General features: G+C 31.6%; 1 protein-coding gene across 5 annotated transcripts in view; it reads left to right on the top strand.

Moving 5' to 3' along the window:
• The window catches only part of GRIA4 (glutamate ionotropic receptor AMPA type subunit 4), a 487,658-nt gene that overhangs the window by 352,758 nt on the left and 107,768 nt on the right, over positions 1-27,132 (top strand). For all 5 annotated transcript variants that reach the window (XM_031961085.1, XM_031961083.1, XM_031961082.1 and 2 more), the window contains exon 6: positions 20,442-20,495. In XM_031961085.1, the coding sequence (XP_031816945.1) occupies positions 20,442-20,495 (54 nt within the window). The remainder of the gene's footprint in view (positions 1-20,441; positions 20,496-27,132) is intronic.

Below are 27,132 nucleotides of genomic sequence, written 5' to 3' on the forward strand. Positions count from 1 at the left end.
GTCTAGTATGTACCTATTGAATTTTATGGTTTAGTTTGGTATGCACCTTACATTGTAATCTGGAAGCCAGCATAATTTGTGGTATATAGTATATCCAAAGCCAGGTGGCCTTACAGTTACTCTCACATTTCCCCTAGAAGCTGCACCTTATGCTAGAATCCTAGATTTTGAGGTGGAGATGGCTAGTGCTATATGCAGCCTTTCTCTGGAAAAGAACTATAAACTTCCTGCTGGTCAGGTTATCATCATTGATAACAAGAATTTTTGATGCTCAGAAATTCTCTTCAATCCATCTTTCTTGGGTATGGAATCTTATGGAATCCATTAAAGTTCTTTCAACTCAATCATAAAGTCTGATGTAGACATCCATAAAGATTTGTATGATAAAACTGTATGGTCTGGTGGTACTGCTATGTATCTATGCATTACTGAGAGGATACAGAAGGAAGTTACAATTAGCGCCCAATGCAAAAACAAAAATCAAGATCATTGTCCAATCTGATCACAAATACTCTAGACCTCAGGCTCTATCTTGACCTCTTTTTTTCATTGGGGACTAGCAAGCAGGAGTGGTGAATCTAGACCTTCTACTGTCCACCATAAATGCTTTTAAATGAACTATTTGTGAATTTTTGTTTGTTTGTTTTTTGTTTTGGGGAGATTGTGGGGGGGGGTGTCAAACAGTTTGATATAACAATTGCATTTCTTCAAAGAGATAAGATTAGCATGGCTTTTTTCCCCACTTGACTCAGGATTTATAAACTGGAATGGTGAAGGTGATGGGCAATGTAAGTATGTTGGAAGCAAGCATCTCAAAAGTTCAAGAGTGCATATTTAGAATTCTGATTATACCTTTTGTATTTTGTTGGGTTTGTTTTGTTTTAGTTGTTATTCCAAATATTACATGATGTATTGTTACAAAGAGTTATTTACCTCTATAAACATTATTCAGCTCCACAAAGGAGCTATTTAATAGAAATCCAGACAAATCTGGGGGATGCAGCAGAGGAGATAATAGAGTTGTTTTAGATATAAATTATGTAATCCTAAAAACAAAACAAAACAAAAACCCAACAATTTTTGTATCCTCAGCCTAATACTTCCTCTTTTATTATTATTATCAGAATTATAATGGCCCTCTAACTTCCTCCCACACCTTGCTCATTACATAGATGTGGAAGAAGACTTTTTACTGTCTCCCTGGGAATTCCATGAGGTTAGTGCTGGTACTTAGGGGAGAGGAAAAATTTTATCTCTCTACTGACTTAAGAATTTAAATAAAAGTGTTAAAAGAAAAATAAATTAATTTGTTCATTTAGAATTTTCTTCTTTCTAATAAGATAGTAGAGAGTATTTTAGTGATTTTAAAATAATATCCAAATTATTTTACTTTAGCCCATTGTTTGTATCCTAGATAAAAGGGATAGTCCATAACAGACTACCACCTCCCAACTCCACCAAAATCACTTTTGCTAAGCTGATTACATGCTCAACTAGAAGTTGATAAGTACATTTGTTTAAATAAAAAAATTAATAATCTGTTCTCACATACATTTGACATTTACCAAATTTTTACTGTTATATTGAACTTCATTTGTTCAACTTTCCTTTCTGCTCATCATCTTAATCTCTTTTTTATAAAAGAAATACAACTAAGGAGAAAAAACATTTTGTTCTTCTTAATAGCCATCTTTAAATGCAAATTAAGGTTGATTCTTTTATTATTTTTATTATTAAAGCTTTTTATTTTCAAAACATATGCATAGATAATTTTCAACATTCATCCTTGCAAAACTTTGTGTTCCAAATTATTTTTCTTCCCTTCCCTGCACTGCCTCCTCTAGATGGCAAGTCTTGCATGGCAAGTCTAGATGGCAAGATATGCAGTTCTTTTATACATATTTCCACAAGTATCATGGTGCACAAGTCAAAAAGGAAAAAATGAAAAAGAAAACAAAATGGAAGCAAATAACAATAAAAAGAGTGAAAATACTATGTTGAGATACACACTCAGTCTCCACAGTCCTCTCTCTGGGTGTAGATGACTGTCTTTATCACAAGACCATTGGTACTGACCTGAATCACAAAGTTGCTTTTAAATACCTGTATCCCAATACGGTTCCTTTTATATTTCTTATGCTTTGTTTTATTATTTTTCCCAAGGGCCATTTTGTAAAGGTGTGCTTGAATCAGACAACCAAGCACTTAAGGCTAATTACCTATTGGACAATGATTCTATTAGCCTATGTTTGGAAAAAATGGCCCTTCTCACTTTTCTGTGTTGGCTCATTGTTTGGTGTATACAGATAATAGGAAGGATTAGAAGGTGGTGAGACAAGCCAGACTCACTTTTCCACAAAGACAAGGAGGAAAGAGGTTGGTGGCAATCCTATGGCAGTTTCTCTGTCTCCTTTACTTCTTCCCCTAAAGACCAAGGACTTTTATTTATCCTGACTCTGGCTGATCCTGAGACCTCCAGAAAGCTAGCCTGGACTTTATACCATTTTGGCAGTAACTTGAGGAAAAATATGTGTTTCTACTAAATTCTTTCAAACTACTATTGAGCTTTTCATTTTCTTATCCCCAAGTTTTTGGTATCTATTAAAATTTTGTTGCTGCTAGATTTTAAAAATAATTCAATATTAATTAAGACTTGAATCTGCTAACAGACACACTATTTAACATGATGAAAGTAGTAATATTCTCTAAAATTTTTGTTTTAGGAAATTACCTATATGAATTGTGAGAAAATTAACTAGTGTATAGTATGGTATTCCACAATTACTGGCAGATATAGTGACAAAAGTGCAGATAAAATGGGCCAAGAAATATGGACCTTTTTCTAAAAAATTGAAATTGTAATACTTGTTTTTTCTATTTCATTGAGCTTTAATGAATAAAATGCTTTGTGAGCTGTATAATACTACATAACTATGATGATTTGCTTTTGATTTTTTTATTATTATCCTCTTGTTTTCACCTCTTTAAAGGGGTTTCAAGAGAAAAAAATACTGGGAACAAGTCACCATAGTATTATTATTCTTTTATATTTAATGTTATATAAATTATTGTACAGAAGAATAAAATAATAGACTTTTATTGTTATTATTATAGTTATTAATATTAATAGACTTATTAACTTGAGGAGAACTAGATTCTAATCCTTGCTGTCACTTGCCACTGTGATGTTGAACAAATCATTTAATTTCTTCAAGTCTCATTTTCTTCATATTGTAAAATGAGAAGAGATGAATGAATGATAATAAATTGATAGGACTCTTCTACCTTTGAAATTCTACATTGCTTAATGGGAGAATGTCATGAGAAGAATTTTACCATTTATGAAAAAGAACATAACATTCAATCAATAATAAATATTGATGCTTAAAATATACAAGGACAATTCATGGTTTCAGAATTTTGAATAATTGTCGTTATTGTGACATTTTGTAGCTGTTACTATTATACTGTATAAGAGCTATTTTAAAAACATCTTCACTAAAATGACTATTCACAATTTAAGAGTTTATGTTTATTGTGGGTATGGTTGACACAGGAAAGATTAGGCTTCTTATTTCATTGGCAAAGAAAACTACTACCAATGCAAAACACACACACACACACACACACACACACACACACACTTTTATTCTTCTAAATAATCACCTTTAATACAAAGTAAGGTATCTTCTAAGCACCTGAATTCCAATACTATTCCTTTTATTACTTATGTTTTATTTAATTTACTCTTAGAATGTTGCCTGTGTCATTAAGAGATTAAATGACCTGCTTTGTCACATGACTAATACATGTCAGAAACAGAATTTAAACCCAGGTCTTAATTAATCTGAGAGTAGTTATCAATCTACTATATTTGCAACTTATTGGTTAAGTAATCATTTTAAATCTTTTGTTATGAATAGGAATTGAAAGCCATTTTTAAACTTCATATAGCTAGAATAATTTTCTTACATTATCTAAATTATTAGCAGTTAATGGAAATAGTGGAAATTATGTTTTATATATTATATAAATAATGGAAATTATATTTAATGAATCCAGCTAATTTGTGGATTTTTCATTTGCTAACATTCTGGAAAAAATAAATTTTTTATGTGAATTTATATGCAATTCTCAGAAACTATTTTCTTTTTAAACCACTTATTAGCAAAACTTCTTCCAAGCTTCTGGAAGGATACACCATTGCAATGTGTTGTGGAAATGATTTTTGGTTAAACTTTTCCTCATATAATTGCTCACTTCCTTCAAAACTCAGTTCAAGCATTATTTTATTCATTAAGCATTCCCTGATTCTCCCCAATTACTAGGATCTTCCTTCCCTGAATACTATGTTTTTAGATAGTTTTTATTTTATAATATAGATAAATAAATATGTACTATCTATCATATATATATTATATTGTGTATCTATTTATCTGTATGTGTATATGTATCCTCTTTTATAATCAGGTAGAAATTGCTTCTTTTTTATTATTATTTCCCCAATTTATTATTATTATATCCCCAATGTTTAGCTTAGCATAGTAAAGTTTGGATTGTATATACTTACATGTGCTTATGTTGTCTCAATAATAGAATCTAAGTTTGTTGATAGAAGAGATTATTTCAGGCTTTTTTCCTTTGGTTTCTTTTATTAACTTTGTCCACTAATCAATAAGTTGGCATCCTATGATAGTAGCTATATGGACATTTTTGTTATGATGGAAAGCAGAATACATAAAGAAAATGTATCTACATGAAAAGGAAATTTCAAGTCCTAAATGAGAGAAGCAAATAAAGAATTTGTTGGAGTTGGTTACATCAGAAAAACAAAAGCTTCAAGTAATATAACTTTGTGGAACATATGGTCATTTCACCATGTTGTACTCACAACTACAGTCATTTTTTTTTCTAAAGAATATATTATATTTTAATTGACCATTGTAGGTCTCTTGTAAAACAGTAACAAATAAATCATAATGAATTCAATTAGTGGGTTTTTGTTATTGTTTTGTTTTGTTTTACAAAATCTGTATTAGGGGATGAGGATGTAAAGAGTGTCTGTGAATAAGTGACTATATTCAAAACTAAGTCAAAATATACTTTGGCATCAATGATTTTTTCAATATTTAAGTAACTTAAGCAATGAAGATTATAGAAATTTTCAATTTCTAATTCTCTTTGTAATTTTCCATATAATTTCATCTCTACATGTTCCTGAAATGATCTGGTTCATTGGGATCTCAAATAAATATTTATGCAGACTCATTTTCTCCTGGAACACTTTTTGACATTTTTGAGACAATACAGAATCTCCAGTTTCCCTTTTTTGTTTTGTTTTATCAATGAATTTTCACTTTAAACTAATTTTGTACTTGGTTCTTCATTGGTCAGGAAAAGAAAACATTTGTTTTCTGAAACAACTTATTGATGCAATTAGTCTCCTCAGGATAATAGTTGCTTTACACGTACTGAATCTTTGTCAGATGTTGTGATGAATTCAATGATTTTAACTTTTCTATTTATCATTTTCCATTAACAACAATTTATATGAATAGTTTAGGTTGGAGATATTATACTTGCACATGGCACCTTTATTCCATTTCATCATTTCTTGTAACTTGGTAGTGATTGTCATGTTTGCTCAAACTAGTAATTCAATGAATAAAAATATATTAATTCCTACTATGTGCCAGGTACTGCACTAAATATTGACATGCAAGGAAATATAAAAGTCTTTTCTCTGAAGGAGCTTACACAGTCTAATGGGAGACACAACATGCAAAAAAACTATGTAGAAATAAGCTATATACTACACAAAGACAATTCATTCAAGAATGACTTCCACATCAATAATTAATAGTCCTTGTTATTAAGATTTAGTCAATTTTATTTTTATGATATTCCAGATACCATATTCAGTGAGTTCCAACTCTTTCAAAAAAATATTCACACACACACACACACACACACACACACACACGCATGCATTAGGCTTCTGAATATCTTATGTCTCTAGTCTCTTTTATGCCCCATCTTGAACTATATTTTCTAACACAATTTTTACTATCTTAAGCTGTATTTATCTTTGCACTGAAGTCATAGATATCAAAATTTTTGTTACTTGTTTTGAAGGATCTGATGGAAGTTCTTTGTCACATTTTTTTACTATATTATCTGGATTTCATTCAATGAAAGTTTTTTTTACCCCCTTATGTTTATACTAAGTACCAAAATACAGTATAATCCAGGTACCCATGAAATAATTCATCTAATTGCCTTTGTGTGTAGAGAAATCTCTGTTACTTCTATTTTTGGCTTCTTCAAGAAAGGCCTATGATCCATGTCTTATATTATTTATGACTTAAGTTTGTCAACAGATATCCTGCCCCAATGAAAAGTAAAGGATTAATTTTGTTTAATTTTCTATTACTAGAGCCTGTTTATAGAAGCTGCTTGATAATAATTTGCTGAATCAATGCTTGTGATGACCGTGTTAGCACCCTGGATACTTTAGAATTAGCCAGAGTCAGGATCAGCAAAAGTCCTTGATCTTTATTCTTTGTGTATGTGAATGCAATGGCAATATGAAGTGAGAGCAATCGAGACACGAATCTGCCAGCAGTGACTCTGGCTCTCTCACTCCATCCCCTAAATCCTTCACCCAATCTCCTATACAACAGATAAAACTTGCACAGAGTAGTGGGCAGGGCCATTCTTTCTCCAAGCATATACTAAAAGAGTATTAAAAATGAGCCTTAAGTGCTCAGACCTTCTTGTGTCTGCTCAGTTTCAACCCATTACAAATGCTACCCAAGAACTATTAACAGTAGATTGGCCAAAGGCTGATGAAGGAAATTTTTTAAAATATAAGATGACCCTTGCTCTTACACAGCTCTTAAGATTCTAGTAACAAAGCATTCAGAAGATGTTCAAAATCATACCTAAATATTGACTTAGTTGTTGATATTTTAAATGAGACCTTTAGGTCCAATGAAGCAAAATATAGCTTCTACTTTATAACTAGTAAAATTATTTTAAAGTTTTAGAAATTAACATTTTGAAAGTTTTGTGCCTATTTTGTAGCTTCAATTTCCCATTATAATTAATGTCTGTAGTATTTACAAGAATTATTCTTATTATGTTTATCATGCTATAATAGTAATATATCCTGTCATTAGCCTCTTTTTGTCCAATCTTGAACTATACCTTGAACTAATACCATAAGTATTATAAATATTTACTATAGTATTATAATTATTATAGTATTTATGATCTACTGCACATTAACATTTATATAACGTCCAGTAATAGTACTTTCCCAAAAAAACCCTCATCTAAAGCATTGTGTCTTTACATTCTGTGAGATAACTAGGAAAATAGCTTTCCACTGAGTTATAACATCAAATTAAAAGATATTCAAAATCACTTCTTGTTGGTGTTTTTTCTTCTTTAAAATAATAATAAAATGATTCTCTCTGGGAGAAAGCAGGTTTCTCAGGAGGTTTTCTGTAGGCAGCTTTAGTTTCAATTACAAGTAAATAATCACCCAAAATCACAGCCAGCTGATAAAAGTTCAGATCTTTTATTGGGTACTTCAATATAACCTGGTTAGCTCAGAGGCCTATCTCTCTGTTTGATTCTAAGAGCTCTTGCAGCTTTGTCCTTTGCCTCTGCTTTCTTCAGCCTCCAGCCAGCACCAAGGTGGAAGATGCAATGAATCTCTCTTGTCTCAGAGAGAGGGCTTGTGGGCTTCTTCCCAGAGTGCTCCTCTCCAACCCCACTCAGTGTTCCCAAGTAACTCTTTCAAGCTCTAAGAGCTTCCTCTATATATGATGTCCCAAAGGGTAACTCCTCCTCTAAGAGAATGGGATTGTGGGATGTCTCCCAACAAGCTCTCTGGCCCTAAGAGCTTCAAGGGAGGTGTGAATTCAGATATCTCTTTCTAAACCCTGAAATCTCCCATACATGTGAACTCCAATGAGTACTTAAATAATTCTTGCTTCTATGAGTTCTCTAAAGGTGTGAACACAAGCATTGTTTCTATCAGTTGTACTTAGTACCTTGTTTCAAGTTCTGGACCAAAATATCTCCTTCTAAGATCAAATCAATCATGCTAAATTAGATAATTATTGTCTCTATCAACTCTAATGCCTTAACAATTTGTAAAGATTCCAACAACTATCCAATATATATCTCCATATAACTTGTAACAATTTAATAATACTAGTTTGAAGTAAAATATATCCACTCTTATCTGGAAGGATTGTTTTATAAATGAAAACAGTATAAAAAAAAGCACATGGAAATGCTCTTGTCTATGTCTGAATTGACAGGTTTGGTTTTTTTGTTTTGCATTTGAATGTCCTATCATGATGGTTTTGTCAAGACTCCAATTTCTTACAGGCCATGTCATTTTTGCCTTGTGTTTTTTTTTTCTTTCTCACTTTTAATTCTTGTCAGATTTATTATTAATTAATATAATTCATTCATTCATTCAATAGTTTATACACTATTTGAACTCTACTATTTGTTAATATTAGAAGGCCTCTAATGTCCCTCACAGATGAAAAATAAAGATTCTAAGATTATATGACCTTTAAGGTCTCTCTCAGCCTTAAATCACTAATCCTGTGCTGAGTAAGCAGGAAGTCAAATGTTGACTGCAGATATAGAGAGTGGCTGTCACATCCAGCTTTAGCTACATCCGGACCTTCCCTTTAATACCAACGTTTGGCAGACTATTCCAAGTTCAGTTTAAATGGTCTTAAACTCCAAGTTCTAGCACTGGAGATGTTACAATTGTCAATTTTTATCAGTAATATTTATATTCATTGTACTGAGTTGGTTTCTATTTTTGGCTTCTATACTTCTTAGCTCCTCTATCAATCCTACACTTTGTATGATTGATTCTTCCTAGTTTGCATCAATTTTCCTTGTTAGAAACTATTTGGCAGAGCACTTTTAATTTTCTTTAATTTTCTAATTAACTTTCTTAATTTTCTTTAATTAAAAAATTAATGTTCACAACTGGTTCATACTGCCATTACTATTATTGCTCCATGATGACTGTTATGGGATTCTGATTCTTTCTCTTTCCCACATTGTAAACAAAACAAAATTAATTACCCAAACAATCAGACCTTCTCCCCTTCCCCCCCATGCTCACTAGCTTGACACTCATTGACATATTATGGAAGATGAACATTGTTGTTTTGTGATTGTACTTAATTTCCTTTTTTTCAGAATCTATAGACTAAACTCAAGGAAATCACAAGCATCAGGAAGTATAGTTTTTCTTGACTACGCATTAGCCTATACTTTTCTACCTTACCTTTAACCTTAATATTAAATGGAGATAATATTAAGTACTTTCCTAAATGCATGAGATGTAACAGTAATCTCAATAGATTACTGTAAGACTCAGATAAGTAGTGTATGTAAAGTAGATTAAAAACCTTAAAGCACAATATAAATATCAGTTTATTAATATAGATTCCTAGTAATTTTTTTATATTTTTAAAGCATCAACATTTTTGCTTGACATTCTTTTTAATGCATTATTTGAATAGCAATATGCATGCTTTTATGAGAGCTTGAGTCTTCTTGTCTTCTCCAACTTTATCTCCAAGCCTCTCCATCCCTCAGGAGAGCCACCAGGAGCCTGACCAAAGATGGAATGTCTCTCTGAGTTCAAGGGCTTGTGCTTCAGCCTCTAGCCACCACAAAGGTGAACGAAGGAATGAATCTGTCTCTCAGTCCCTGCTGGCTGTTATATACACTATTATAGTTATATCAACATAGATGTGAATCTTGTAGTACTAAATTAAGTAATAAGTACATGTTCTGAACTAGAGAACTATTAATCACCATGCTAAACTAGATAAGCATTGTTTTATTAATTCCACTCAGTTAGCATCTTGTAAGAACCTTTATTTCAAGTTCAGAGTTCTGGCCCATAACAAGTTAGTCCCCTGTCTTTTTTTGTTGTTTTGATAAAGGTGAGAGTTTTTTCACCATGAAAATATGAAATCAACATATCTTATATTTCCTTCCTGACCTTATATAACAGAATTCTTTTCCACTGGAATATTTGTTTTCCCTTTGTTGAGTTATATCCTATATTTCTTTCAGGAGGAAGAAAAAAGATAAAAATCATCAATACTCATGTTCTTTTGTCTATGGGGAAATTGCTATTTTTTTTCTTTTTAAAATGTATGTATTTATTTAAATTTTAAATTCAACATAGAAAAACATAGAAAAATAGGAAAATATAAAAAAGGAAAAAATTTTCATGTGCAGAAGAACCAGAAAGGATTCAAAATATATAACAATAAATATCCATTTCATGAAAGCTCATATAATAATAGAAAAATTGTATTCAGAACTATCCATCTTTGTTTTTTTATACACTTTTTTTGTTCTCTGTTTTTCTCTTTTTACTTTATTCTTTTTTCCCCTTTCTTCCACCACCCCTGCTTCTCCCAAGTAGGTTACAGTTAAGCACAGCTATATTTACATATATAAACACAAACATACACATACATATATGTATATGTATATACATATATATACATAAATAACTATAATTCTACACACACACACACACATAAGGTTGTACTACATTTGTTTGTCGTCTATTTCTCTGAAGAGGATAGTATTAATATGGGTTACATATAATTTAGATTTCTCTCTTTTGATTGAATCTCTTTTTTATTCATTAAAGCTTATTTATTTACAAAACATATGCATGACTATTTTTTCAACATTGACCCTTGCAAAGCCTTCTGTTCCAAATTATTCCCTCCTTCCCTACAACCCCCTTCCCTAAATGACAGGTAGTCCAATATATGTTAAATATATTAAAATATATGTTAAATCCAATATATGTATATAAATATATATTTATGCAGTTATCTTGCTGCACAAGAAAAATTGGATCAAGGAGGAAAAAAATCTGGGAAAGAAAACAAAATTCAAGCAAACAACAACAGAAAGAGTGAAAATGCCATGTTGTAGTCCATGCTCAGCTCCCATGGTCCTCTCTTCTTTGAGTGTAGATAGCTCTCTTCATCATTGAACAATTGGAAATGGTTTGAATAATCTCATTGTTGAAGAGAGCCACATCCATCAGAATTGATCATTGTATAGTATTTTTGTTGCCAGGTATAATGATCTCCTGGTTCTGTTCATTTCACTTAGCATCGGTTCATGTAAGTCTCTCTAGGCCTCTCTGAAATCATCCTCCTAATCATTTCTTATAGAACAAAAATATTCCAAAACATTCAGATACCATAATTTATTTAGCCATTCTCCAGCTGATGGGCATCTATTCAGTTTCCAATTTCTTGCCACTAGAAAAAGAGCTGCCACATTTTTTTTTGCACATGTGGGTCCCTTTCCCTCCTTTAAGTAGAAACACTGCTGGGTCAAAGGATATACACAGTTTGATAACTTTTTGAGCATAGTTCCAAATTGCTCTCCAGAATGGCTGGATGTGTTCACAATTCCACCAACAACGTATAAGTGTCCCAGTTTTCCCACATCCCTTCCAACATTCATCATTCCTTGTCCTCTTAGCCAATTCAACAGGTGTGTAGTGGTAATCTACACATTTTTTCTGATCAATGGTGATTCAGAGCACTTTTTCATATGACTACAAATAGTTTCAATTTCTTCATCTGAAAATTGTCTGTTCATATCCTTTGACCCTTTATCAGCTAATTGTTTTTTGTAGCCAATTCCTCACCCAAAGCATTCTTCTTTCTAAGGGAAGTTTATAACTAAGCAATTCTACCATCTTTACTAGTAATATGGATCTCATATAATATATATGTATATTTTTATACTTCAACAAAATTAATGCAGATAATCTAGGAAATGTTTCTGAGATGATAAAATTATTACTAGTGTGTAATAACAGCAATTGTTATCAAAGAATGAATCATCATTCTTTTAACTCAAAATATGTTCCTTAATCAGGGAAACAATAAACAACTTCCATCGACTCCAGTTTTATAAAATCATCTGTAAAAATACATTCATATAAGCCAAAAAAGTTTAAATTGTGAGTTTTAAATTGTATTTTCAACTAGTCTTTTTAAGGGCCTCAATGGGAATTCTCTAATGTTTTTTGACCCTGGATACATACAATATATACCTGCAAAACACTATGTCTGATAATTCAGTCTTTCAATAAGCATTTATTATACACCCACTTAGATGTCAGACACTGTGTTAAGAGCTAGAGATAAAAAGGACAAAAGACAATCCTCAATCTCAAGCTCAGTTTAATAGTCCCACAATTAGCTGAAAATTTTAGCACAAAGTCTCCTGTTTAAGACACTTGTCTCTTATTTGACCAAAAGGTCACACAAAACTTTGGACCACAGTAACTCTTGAAATCACAAATAATTTTTGCGCCCCATTTCTCATCCTAGATATTATTTTCATCTGAATAAAGTAGATTGAAAAAAAGAGAAGAAAAGATACATATGACCTTATGTATAACATCTATTTTCACAGTAGCTAAAAACTAGAGAATAAGGACTGTCCTTACTTGGGAATAGTGTATGAATATAATGGAATATTATTTTTTCATAAGAAATGATGAAATAGAATTTCAAAGGAAATTTGGGAAAATATCTATGAAATGATACAGGATGAAGTAAAGAATAAGGAAAACAATTTATAGAATAACATTCCAGAGGAAAAACCTTGAAAGACTTTAGAATTCTGATCAATTCTATAAATTATAAACCAAAAAGATAAAATTGAAGTAAACCACCCATCTCCTGTCAGAGAAGTGATGTACATAAAGTGTAAAATGAGGCATACATTTTTGGATATGGCCAATGGGGGAATTTGTTTTAAGGTCATGTGCTATTATGAAGAAATTTTTGTTTAAAAAATCGTAACATGGGTTTAGGTGAGAGGAAAAGATAATGAACACAAAAATGAATATATTTTAAAGAAATTAAATTAAATTTTAATTTCCCTGTCAACTTTATTTATAATTTGAACCCAGCATCTTGAATGAAATTTTTCCCTGAAATTTTATCCCTATTTCAGAGGCAATATTGTATTGTGGATCTGGCAGCAGAGTTAGAAAGACCTGTCTTTGACACTTAATAGTTACCTGACCCTAGGTAGTTTACTTACTTTCTCAGGCCCTTGGCAACTCTAAAACTAGTAGATAGTATCAGAACTAGTGTTTTACAGGCATAAAAAATTCTAAGATGCAAATTATTTGCCAATCATTTTTGGTAGAGTGACTTTACTAACTGGAAATTTCTACTACCAATGGAATCACATATCTAGTTTAAAAAAATAAACAAATACTTACAAATCATCAACTAATATGCAGCTAGTTGTAAACTGCATAAACTGCATCACTGAGGGAATGCCTATGTATATGCAATCACAAACTCTTAAACTAGTTCTTTGTGGGTACAAAGAAAAAGAGATAGTTTTGAAAATTATGCCCCTAATCCATTTTGGGGTATTATGTTAGTACTGATTCAGAGGAAATATTTTCTCAAACTTAATCATTGCCATCACTTCTTGTTTCTCTTTTCTTTAAAAAAAAAATCCATTTTATTCATATCTTTTGTCTTTATATTAATTTTTTTTCTCGTGACAAAGAAAAACTAGTGAAAACATCTGACAATGTAGCTAGTCATATGATATCATAGGGCAGCCATATAGTATTGTACATTTAAGCTGGAAAGGACTTGAGAGGTCAACAGGTTTCATTTTATAAAAGAGAAAACCAACCCACAGAGATTAAGTGATTTACTCAGAATCACATGGATAATACCAATGTCTCAGCTAGATTGAATTTAAACCTTTCTGTCTCAAGTCTTTCTTTTTTTTTTTTTTTTTTTTTTCTTTTTTTTTTTTAAATTTTTTTTATTTAATAGCCTTTTATTTACAGGATATATACATAGGTAACTTTACAGCATTAACAATTGCCAAACCTCTTGTTCCAATTTTTCACCTCTTACCCCCCCACCCCCTCCCCTAAATGTCAGGATGACCAGTAGATGTTAAAATATATTAAAATATAACTTAGATACACAATAAGTATACATGACCAAAACATTATTTTGCTGTACAAAAAGAATCAGACTCTGAATTATTGTACAATTAGCTTGTGAAGGAAATCAAAAATGCAGGTGTGCATAACTATAGGGATTGGGAATTCAATGTAATGGTTTTTAGTCATCTCCCAGAGTTCTTTTTCTGGGTATAGCTAGTTCAGTTCATTACTGCTCCATTAGAAATGAATGTCTCAAGTCTTTCTGACAGTGCTCTATACTCTGTTCTTAGCTGCCTCACTATTACTTCTACAAGTGTCCCTGATTCAGTAGGGAAAATGATTATCAGAAGAGTTTACCACAACAGGAAGTAAATCTGTAGATTTAAGTTCCCTTGGGACAGTAGGCTTCTTGAGCTCTTATGCATTTAGTGATGGAGGATCAGGATTTTTTCTTAGTAGGACTTTTTTTTATGATAGGCTAATGGATTTTGAATAGATATGTGAAAGGGTTTATTATCACCACAAATATGATACAGAATTTTGCCAGTTTTTAATTTTCCTTTTTCTGATACTGTATTTCTGCTCTGTACAATTCTTTATCTTTTACAAGTCTTTACCTTTTAACAATTTATTACAGAAGCCTTACTTTATTGCAGTTCTTTTGTGACAATATAGATCTGTTAGCAATTTTTATGAGAAAAGACTGTACAGACTAACCATGGATTTTACCCAGTTTTAACATTTGTGAGGGTTTAAATTTAAAATAAACTTTTTATTACAGTTACAACTGAATATAGTCACATAAAAGCTACAAAATGGAGAACTGATAAATTCAACATTCAGCCTTCAATATCTTCATCGCCTCTCATATAGAAAAACACCATTTTAGGTATAGTAATCCTGTACCTATTCTCAAGGATATTAATAGACAAACTGTTATACAAGTAACTATCTTCAAAACAAGTATACATTGTGTCACTGAAGTGTGAAGAAGCAGCTAGTTGATGCAGTGGATGGATTGATTATTGGGCCTGGAGTCAGGAAGAATTCAAATTTGGCCTCAGAAACATACTAGCTGTGTGACTGTGGGCAAGTCACTTAACTCTTTGCCTCAGTTTCCTCATCTGTAAAATTGTCAGAAGAAGGAAATGGTGAACCCCTTCAGTATCTTTACCCAAAAAACAAAAACAAGGAAATAAATAAAAGCTATATTGGATCATAAAGATTTGGACATGGCTGAAAACAACTGACTAACAATAGAGGCTCAAATAAAGTGACATGAAAACCTGAAGAAGAGATTGCATCACTGATAGAAGTTGCATTGACAAACATTTTGTGAAAGAAGAAACAGTCAAGACTGGTCTTGAAGCTTGGGTAAGGTTACAGAAGACAGAATCATGACAGAATAATAGTCTAAGTAGAATGAGGAAGCACAATCAAAATCTGGAAAGTAAAAAAAAAAAAAAAAAAAAAAAAAAAAAAGTTGTTTGACTTGAGTTTAAGTATAAAATGTGAAAAGTTGGCAAAATTATATTCATAATATAGCACAATTTGAATTCCAGGAAAAGGAGTTTGAAATTAATCTTGTATACAATGGGGAATCATAAGTGTGTTTGGGAGCAGGGAAGTCATGTAATCTGCATTCTTTTTGAGGAAGATTAATCTAGTACTAGTGTTGTTTAATCATTTTCAGCCATTTCCAACTCTTCATAACCCAATTTGGGGTTTTCTTGGTGAAGATATTAGATTAGTTTTCCATTTCCTTCTCCAGCTTATTTTTACACATGAGGAAACCAAGGCAAATTTAACTGGTTAAGTGACTTGCCCAGGATCATATAAGTAGTAAGTGTCTGAGGTCAGATTTGAACAGGAAAATAAGTTTTCTTAATTCCAAGCCTGGAACTCTATCTACCACATATGGCTGCCTAAAAAAACCTAAATAGTCAAATACAATGGAAAGCAAATGAGGGTAAAATTTATAAAAGGAAGACCTGGTAGACATTGTCAGATAATGCAGAAAGATCAAGGAACATAGCCATTAGAAAAATTTTCATTGGACTTGTGCCTGAAGGCAGTTGGTGACCATCATAGAAATATTTGGTAAAATGGCAACAATAAGGAATTGGATTGCGGACAGCTAAAATGTGAGTGGGAAGTAAAGGATGTGAAGTATTACATCTAACTTGGTGGAGATTTCTCTACCTTTCCTTTACTTCTTCCTCCTTTCTTTTCTTCATAACTTTCATTTTTTCTTTCTTTTTTTCCTTTTCCCAGAGTAGATGAGTACAAATTAATTTGAATAACATTACTTTCTATAATTATTTTTTTTTTAAGAAATACACTTAATTTCTCCTCATCTTTACTTTTTCTATATCTGGGCTAGTCCTATTTATGTTTTTGCTTAATTTTTTTAAGTTATTCTGTCACTTAAAGTAAGAACTTCCAGTCCTAAAGCATTCAATTATTATCTCTGTTGAGAAATCTCAAATCTATTTTCCATGCTTCACTTTCTCTGACATATGATCTCATATTTCCAACTGACAATTAACATATTGAATTAATATCCAATAGAAATTTTAAACTCAACATGTCTTAAATTGAACTCATTATCTTCCTCACCCCACCAAAAAACTATTCTATCATCCTAACCACACCCATAAAACTGTACATATCTTTTGGTTAAACAATTACAATACTAGCTCTATGCCATAAAGAAATCAGAGAAAGAGGTAAAAGACCTATATATTCAAAAATATTTATAGCAGCTCTTCTTTGTGGTGGCAAAGAATTGGAAATTGATGGGATGACAATCAACTGAGAAATGAAATGTGACAAAACACTATCATGCTGTATGAAGCAAGGAAGGAAATGGCTTCAGAAAAACCTGAGAAGCTGATATACAATGAAGCAAGCAGAACCACAAGAAAAGTCAGCTAATCTCACAAACTATGTTATCCTATACTTTTATTAACTTATCTTCCCATACCTAATCATTTACCAAATTCTGTAAATTCTACTCTTATAACATCTTTCAAATAAAAATGCTCTTCTCTGATAATTCTATCACCTTGGTGTATCACCTCATACCTGGATTAGTGCAATAGTCTTCTGGCTAGTCTCTCTGCATCGAGTCTCTCTTTATACTAGTTTTATCAAATTGCTTGGAATGTAATAGGTGTTTACTTAAGAGTTTATTGACTCTTTTTGACTCTTCCATGGGAAGAATCTCTGTTTCTCCACTACAAGACTTGCCTTCAAATTATCTTTTCGTTCTTTTATTTCAGGCCTCTAGGTGGGGCTATGACAAAACAACAACAATAACAACAACAACAACAACAACAACAACAAAAATCCTGTATCTTCTTCTATTCTTGAATCCAGCTCAAGCAAACATGTGACTTTAGTTTCTCCTTAACTTTTCCTTCCATATTCTTATCCAAGTAATTTCAAACTGTATTCCCACCTACACACTCCTCATTAAAAGAAAAAGAAGAATAATTTTTGAGGGAACAATAGGTTTTAGTTAAAAAAAAATATTGATTTAATTTTTCCTCCTTTCTCCTGACTTTTAAAACCCCTAGACATTGTGTCCCTTACATTATTTTGCTCCTGTATATTCTCCTTTTTTATTAGCCTTCAACATATGAGATTTTTTTAAATTATCTTGCCCCAGATCAATAAGAACATTGGTTTATTTCATTGCTTAGTTTCTTTTTTTGTTGTTCTTAACAAGAAATCCACCAAATAAAGTAAAAAGTTTGCCAGAAAAGAAGGAAAGATGCACCCCCTCATAGTTATTTTTTATTTCAAAAAATAATCAGAAATCAGTATTGCTTGTCTAATTCTTATAGATGTACTATGTGAGCCATGACTGTCTTTTCAGATCCACATTTGGAGCTTTGACAACAAAGTTTTCTATTTTTCTCCATTTAAGACATTTAAGTATTTAAATATCCCTTTAGTAGTGACCTTATCCCCTGCCTTTTCCCCACTTAATGCATACAGAATACTGAATTTGCCCAGTCTCACCAATGAAAAAGCAGGCCACTATGTCTAGGAAAGAAATCCAGGAGAATAGACCCCATTAAAAAATCCATCTTCTGCTAAGTTTTTCCATGAGAAAGCCAAAGCAAGTTGGTACAAATATGAACTCAGCTTCAATCAACTCCCTTTGGAGTTTTCATATGACAAATATTCAACTGGACTAACATGGTGCAGTAGAAAGTAGAATTAGATTTATTCTACTCAGTTGTAGAAAACAGAACTAAAATTAATATGTAGAAATTATAAAGAGAAAGATAAAAGTTTTATGAAACAGTTTTCTAATAATTAAAACTATACAAAAGAAAAAAAGGCCCTTTTGAGAAATAGTAGATTCCTCACTAGAAGAGTACAAGTAGAGGAAGGATATCTAATTGTTGGGTATGAATTAGACTATATGTGTTCTGCTATCACTTCTAATTTTTAGATACTATGATTTAATGAAATTCTAATTGTCTTATTTAACATTTATTCAATTGTTTTTCTTGTCCCTTCTTTGTGCTTACCACCTTTTTATGATACTTCACTGACTATCACTACAATCACAAGGTGTGGAGTATTGTATAAAGTATATCTTGAAAACCTGGACTTAACATGAATTGATGCTGAGTGAAATGAGAACCAGAATATTGTACATAGTAACATCAACATTGTGTGATGATCATCCATGATAGACTTAGCTTTTCTCATCAAGATAATTCCAAAAGACTCATGATGGAAAATGCTATTCACATCCAAAAAAAAAAATACAACTATAGAGTCTGAATACAGATCAAAGCATACTATTTTCACTTTATTTTTATTTTTGTTTTTCCATGGTTTTTCCCTATTATTTTGCTTCATTTTTCATATCATGACTAATGTGGAAACATGTTTAACATGACTGCATATGTATATACATGATAACTTATAGCGGATTGCTTCACTATCTTGAAGAAGGAAGGAGAAAAAAAATTGGAACTCAAAATCTTGTAAAAATGAAAGTTGAAAATGATCCTTACATGCAATTTGAGGAAATAAAATACTGTTTAAAATAAAATATGTATTTAACTCTATATAATTTACCAAGATCTCAGTATCCTGTTTAATAAAAAGTTGCAATTTTAAGCATGAATTAATAATTGTAGAAAAACAATACTATAATAAGATAAAATGGATATTAAACAATCTGTTTTTTATTCAGAAAACAGAAAGTATTCATTATCTTATAATAGTTTAGAAATGGCTTCAAAAGAAATTTTCACTGAAGAAATTATCAGCTTTATAGAAAACAGGAATGTATGATGCTTATATTTGATGTGTTAATTATAAACCAAATTACTAATATGGTTTATTAGTACATAAGTTTGTTTTCTATTTTTCACAAGCAATAGTAAAAATTATCTTTAAGCTTTTTTTACTTTTATCATTTTAAATATTGATTTCTGAAGTCCCCATTAGCAACTAGGAGTAATTCTCAGGAGAGTGGATATGGAGAATGAAAAGTCCCTCAAGTGCTGTTCTTTTATTATTTCTTTTCTTGGTTTTATAATAAAATACTAATACTAGTATGTACAGATAGAAAATAACCTCATGGTCTCTGGTAGTTAGACTGTGGTCTGTAGTTAGAAATAGTTACCTAGAAATAATACATTAAAAACTCTGGAATAATATCTAAATTATTTATAAAAGCACTTTATCTTGCATTATTGGAGACTTCCTGATGGATATGTACTTTTTAGAAAGTATTTTATTTAATTAGTTATTATTTAAATCATAAAACATAATGCTATTAAGCCCATTTGGGTAAACTGAGGAAAGGTTAATTAATATGCTGGGTATTATGCACCTAATAAAATGTTTGAGAAAAGAATTGAACCCCAGTTTTCTTACTCTAATTTAAAGGTTTTATTTCTTGTATCACAAGGCCTCTGTAGATAAAGAACTCCAATTTTTTTCACCAATGGTGGATATTTTTGCCACATATTTCTAATATAAAATTACATATTTGTGTATTACTTATAAAACGTAACCATTGTCTCTACTAGTTTTTAACTTGTTTTTGCTGAATTAGTGACTTATAACAAAATTATCTTCAATGTTTAAAGTAATTTTAAATCAAAAATCTGTTCTAGTTATGTACATTTTAGCATTTTGCATTTACATGACTTAAACAATTCTGTGCTCACAGAATAATTGGCGGGGGGAGAGAAATATATTGTTCTTAACAATGTGCAAATATAGCATTATGCTAATAATGTGGCCTTCTTAGCTATAAGCATCATTATGCTGATAAACTTAATATAACCTATTATTATAGATAATAAAGCAGTAAATAAAAGAAAAATTAGTTTTTTCTCAAATTCTTATATTTTCACAGATTGTCAGTGTTGGAAAACATGTTAAAGGATACCATTATATCATTGCAAATCTGGTAAGTATTCTCTATTTACAACTTAACAAAAGTTGATGAAATAAAATTTTTAAATATTTTTTAGTCATTCCTGATAATAATGCTTAAGATAATATTTTATATGGAAGTTTTTATGAGATACAATTGATGTTTCATTTGAAACAATGTTAAAATAGTAATAATGATATTTTGAATAAAGAATCATACCATGTGTATGTGTATTTGGCTAAAATGTATCATGATGAAATTTTAAAACAATGATCATATTATTCCTTTCATTAAGGGTATTAGCTGTCACAATAACTGTTGGCTTTCAATCTGAATGGTAGCTTATGACTAACATTTCAATTAAGATTTATGAAAGTTTAAGGACACATTAGGAATCCAAAATAGTCTTGAAATTGTAAGATAGAGGGGAGAACAATTTTGGATCCCATAATATTTTAAGGAAATACTTAATGTAGGACCTTGCAAAACAGAATTTGGAAGAAATTGTTTAAAGTTCAATACATATAAGTATTTGTTTAATGTGTAAATAAGGAAAGATATTACTTATGGTAAAATCTATCATCTATTTAAAGATATTTACATTATACTTGGAAGATTTTGAAGACTTTTCCTTATTAAATTTACATTATAAAAAGTAGCATTATAATAGATAACAAATTTACCTTTAATGACATGTAGTAAACTTTCTAAATTCATCTGGTTTTACCTTCCCTTTATTTCTTCTCCTCCCAAGATGTTTGTTCTTGAGAATAGATATTAATTCATTCTTTATATTTATTTCAGTGATGTCTAGTTTATGGCAGATGTTTAATAAATATTTCTTGATCCAAAGAGATAATGGATCTTTGCACACAGACATCAAATAGACAATTGATCAACTATATAAGGTTAAATGATGATATTAGAGACAAAGGCAGAATTACATAATACTTTAACCAGGTAAGAATAATCTCTATTGAATCAATCAGGCAAAGGTATTAGACTGAATCTGGAAAATCTTTGATCAATTTAGAAGTATATGAAAGCCATTTGATGAATTGGAGTGACTTTGCACAGGTTTCATTGTCAGGTCAATTGCTTCCAACTTTTCATGATCCTATTTAGGGTTTTCTTGGCAAAGATACTTGAGTAGTTTGTGATTTCTTTCACCAGTTCATTTTACAGATGAGAAAACTGAGGTTAAGTGACTTGCTCAGGATCACATAGCTAGTAAACTGTCTGAGGCCAGATTGGAACTCATATAGATTACTCTTCCTGACACTAGGCCCAGCTCCATTCACTGAAATATTTACGTTTCAAACCAACAATCTAGTTCAGATGTGAGCATTTAAATATCTGGCAGCTTAGTGATAGGTATATTTCACTGAAGTCCTTGAAAAGAAATTGCTTAAGCATGAGGAGAGTACTTTGCCCTCTTCCTCTACACTATGTCACCAGGGAAAAACCTTGTAAACTTCAGAAGACATGAGTATTTTAAACTTTTTCATTAGTAGCCTAATAGTGTTTTTGGATCTGCTATGACTGATCACAATATCTAAATAATGAATGAGGAAAAACTAGACATGATGAATAAAGAAAGAGTAAAGATTTCATAAGGATCTCAGCAGAAAAGTTATACTTTTCTGATGCAGGGGAATGAAGAGGAGAAAATAACTTCCAGAAACTAAGAGCTGTGAGCTATTCCGTTTCCACATGTGGTCTCTAAATTTAAACCCACACCTCTTTGGCCTATCTATATACTTGTGGGAGAGTCTCTTTCAAACTTGGGGCACTATTAGGGAACTTAAATTTTATTGAGACAATTTATGCATCTATAAGTATATATAATCAAAACTTTACTAAACATTAGGAATATAAATTTAAAAAGAAAGAAGCAATTCGTATCAAAGCTTACATTTCAACAGAGGATACACATACAGGTACATGTAAATAGCAATATAAATAATATGTAGAATATCTACATAGAAGATATGTCTGTATGATAAAATAAAAAGTAGTTTAAAACAATATTCAGGGAAGAAATAATTGTATCACCTTAGAAAACATTCCTGTCTAAAAGCCTAATTAATGGTTAATTGATGCCATGTGATAATTATTAGGAAATGCACATGAGGTGATAATCACAAACTTCAATACAAAAGCAAAAACAAACACTTAACCAAAAAAAAAAAAAAAAAACCCACAACCAAGCTCTAACTTCTCAGAGTACTCTAAAACCTTAAGAAGACAAGTAGGTAATCCTACTCTGGGGGAGCTTATCTTGCCACTGTAAGTAGATGCTTACAAGTTATCACGAAAACATGTACTATGCTAAAAAAAAAAAAAAAATAGGGATAATGGTACCTTTAGTACCTACTTCACAGAGATAAGGGTCCAAATATGCTAATATAAAGAATTATGTAAACATATGGAATGCTCAATTCCAAGTGCCTCTCATTTCCAAAAAAAAGAGCAAAAAAAGAGATAGTTTTCCCTTATGTAAATTTATATTATATAAATTCATCTTTACATAAAGAATTATGAGAAAAATCCACATTCCAAAAAAAATATACTAATATAACTGTGCAGTATTTTACTGTACTCTCTCTAATCCTGTCCCTCAGACTTCTTACCATCCCTAACAAAAAAAGAAAAAGAAAACTTAAAAATAAAAAACCTAGGCAAAGCAGGAGAGATACAGAGAGACCATCTTTGCCCCAAATTGGTGGCTTTTTAGACCTTTAACTCTGAAAGGATACCTTTACCATGCTCTATCACCTGCTTATGTTTATCTTTCATCAGTTTGCTTTGGGGTACCACTTCCTTCTTCCCACTTCCTATGGATCATCCTTCCTGTCCTATCTGTGTCCTAGTTTAATTCTAACGTGACTGACTGCAGCCCTACATGTTCCTCCTCCCACCTTTGCTTCTCTGTCCTCAGCCCCTACCTGTATGTGAATTACATGGGCACTTGCATCTCTTTCTTCCTGCCTTTTTTCCTCCCTCTTTCTTCTCCATGTCCACAGGAAAATTCACATTATGTAAAAATTGCTTTATATAGTGGTCCACTTATGTAAAGCAAGAACTGGACAACCAAAGGATCTATGATGCCATAAATTTAGATAAGTCCTCCAGTGATGTAGGTAGCAACTCATCTTTGCTTGCCTATCCACTGTGATTTTTATCTGTGTCCACCCATGTCAGGAGTCCTGTACTGAACATGCTTTGAACCCCCATATTTTTCTTTTAATATTACCTTGATGTCAATGCAGTATACAGATTCCTGCTATCTTTCTTTAGAAAACAAAATTCCTTAATTCTTCTACTTGTAAATAGCTAACCAAAGTAAAGAAGAAATATTTTGTTGTTTGTTTGTTGTTCAGTCATTAATTCCAGGCATTAATGTCTGATTCTCATAACCCCATTTGAGATTTTCTTGGAAGAAATGTTGGAGTAATTTACCATTTCCTTTTTCATCTCATTTTACAAATGAGGAAACTGAGGCAAACAGGGTTTAATGACTTGATAGAGTCAGACAGTTTTTAAGTGTCTGAGACTAGATTTCAACTCAGAGATCTATTCAATAAGCCACCTAACTGTCCCTATCATGTGAGACATGATGTTTTGTTTTTCTGTACGTAAGATTTTTGTCGTTTTTATAAATTATGCAATTCGTACAGATTTAAGCACATAAAAATAAAAGTGCCATCTGTTTCATTGCTTTTCATCTATGTTAATATGTTATTAAGAGGAATTAAGGAGTAAAATTTTACAAAGGCTGGAGTAAGAGGATAAATTTTCAATGTTTTGAAAGCATTTTATCACTTTACAACAACAAAAACTATCAGTCATTTCCCTAACCTTAAAATATGAAAGGGTTACATGGCCTCAAGCAAAACAGGCATAAGCTAGAGATAAACTAGGGACATCCATATTTTTTCCCTGTAGATCTTAGTAACTTTTCCATTTTATTCTGTAAGAGGGAATTCTCTTTAGGCAACCCTTTTCTCACTATTAGTTTTTCTAAGTTGAAAGATAATATAATCACTGAAGAAAGGCTCCAGAGATCCAGATTAGATGCTAACTTTGTCACTTACTTGTTTAATAATAGCATCCCCATTTAGTAAATTCATCTACAAAATAAGAATAATAATGGTTTTTTCCTTTTCTTTTCTTTTTTTTACTACCCAAACTACATATAGTGAAAAATAGTAAAATGTTATATATACAGCTATTAGTAATATTTGGAAGAAAAAAACATTAGAAAGCTACATACAGCTTTTAAGTATCTGAGGCTGGATTTAAATGCAGGTCTTCCAGAGCTCTATTTTATGTACCTCTTAGCTGCCCTTTAACATCTGAAGGATACTTTATTGAGGGAAAAATATTTAGAAAGATATTAAAAGGACAAAAACATTTAAAAAAATAAGTTGTCCTTCTCAATCAATCCTACCATGCCTCCTCTAGTTTATCTCTGTCATTTCTCCTTTTATTTAAATTTTAGGTGACACATGAAGCTGAAGTAGGGAAATAAAAGAGAGAATGATTGAATCTAGACAGCAAATTAGCATAGTAGATAGAGTGCCAGGTCCCAAGTTAGGAAGAGCTGAGTTGAAATCTGAATTCACATTTTTATTAGCTATGTAACCCTGGACAAGTCACTTAACCTGTCTACCTCAATTTCATCATCCGCAAATTGAGCTGGAGAAGGAAATGGCAAATCATTCCAGTATCTCTGCTAAGAAAATCCCAAGTGGAATCACAAAACATCAGCCACAATTAAACAACAAATATCTGAACCAGATTATGTAGAGAGCACTACATCAGGACCTTGGGGGTCCTATAATTCATAGTATAGCCTCTTCTACAAAATGAGATATGTGAAAAAGCAGAAGCTATTTTATGTCATCATGGCAATAATAACTGACATGAATCTGTTTATCAAGTTCATAACAATATAACATTATTTCAAAAAATGATACATTTATAACTTTAAATTTTGCAAAGTATTTAATCATGCAATTTAAGCTTTTTAACAAATTATTACTATTACTATTTTCACTATTATGTTATTGCTATTATTATAATACCTATTTTACAGATGAAGAAATTGATGTCACAGAGATGTGAAGTGACTTTCCTGGCATCATTCAATTAATAAGTGTCAGGCCTGTTTAACTCCAAAATTACATGTTCTTTCTAAGCTCAGGATATTTCCCTATATCCTGGACTCTGCATCGCAAGCTGTTTCCATGAGGTTTGAGGGGAGGTGATTATTGAGGTAGTTGTAGTTATACATCCCCCTACTCTTTTGCAGCCCAAAATGTTTTATCCCCTTAATATCTATTTGAAAACTTTCAATAAATGGTCCTTAAGTATGGACTTGTTACAGGGCAGCTAGCTGATAGAGCTCTTTACCCAGAGGTCCTATATATATATATATATAATAAATGACATTTGAATTAAAAACCTTTCAAAGCTCCAAATCTTTGCCCATTTAATCTTGGGCATTTGAGGATTTGTTTGTTTTTTACAGTTTTTGTACTTATAAATGTTTAATCACATCCCAAACAATCATCCACTCAGCATTTTGCTATTACATTGCCACTTTCCCTTTTTTCCTCCCCTTGGAATCAACACTCTCTAAATCAGACCTCCAGAGAACATTTTTCCTCCTGAGGGAGTTAATCTATCCATTTTTGGAACTCTACCATGAAACTGAGCTTTCTTGATTGATGAGCAAAATTAATAAGTGAGTAAACACTTACCTAACTTACTTTATCTACCTTGCCCCAGAATAGACCATGTTTCATATCCCATCCAGGCTTCTATCCCAGGACTCTTGCATCTGCCTTTTATGAATAACTATCATTTTCCCCTCTCCTCAGACACTCACAAACATTTTATATTTCTTGTTCAAGGAACAGTAATCAATACTACTATAGCAGGGAATTGATTAGGAACCCTGATCAACTTTGTCCCAGCCCTTCATCTACAACTCCCTCCACACACATCAATATTCTTCATCAAACTGTAGGTTGTTAGGGACTGAGAGATTATATGATTAGGTCCTTTCAAATTTTTAAGTGGTCCATTTACACTCTGTACACCATTTGTCACTTTGCAACTTTGGCCAATGTGTGGAAATATTTTTATTTCTTTTTTTTTTTCAAATGTGATTTCCTTAATTAACTGGAGAAGGAGAGGATTCTGTGATATGCAGGCAAAATTCTGACTACAGAAGCTTACTCTCTGTTTCTACAGAGACATGGGACTCTGGTAAGAATAAGCAAATCCTACTCAGACTTCTTATAGATGCTAACAGACCAGGGTTTTGGTCTTACAGTCAGTCAGAATGAGGTTTGCAGAGGTCTTTGGAAAGTGAAGAATGAAGGAAAGCCACCTCAAATACATGAAACAAAAATTCTAAAGTCATAAGAAGAGGTAAAAGGGAAGATAGGGTCATTTTTTCTTATCAAAGAATCCCCTGAACTCAAGTGATTGATTTAGTAACATGACAACTTTTAGATGTGTCTCGACATGGTTTTTCTTAACCAAAACAAATCTATTGCTCATTGTTGTGGAAGATATATCAACCCAGAGAAAAGTTATTAAGGGAAGGGGACTAGTAAATGCATGTGAATAAGATAAGAGAAATTGTGTTTGTGTG

This window comes from Sarcophilus harrisii, chromosome 3, assembly GCF_902635505.1.
Source record: "Sarcophilus harrisii chromosome 3, mSarHar1.11, whole genome shotgun sequence".
Classification (NCBI taxonomy): Eukaryota; Metazoa; Chordata; class Mammalia; order Dasyuromorphia; family Dasyuridae; genus Sarcophilus; species Sarcophilus harrisii.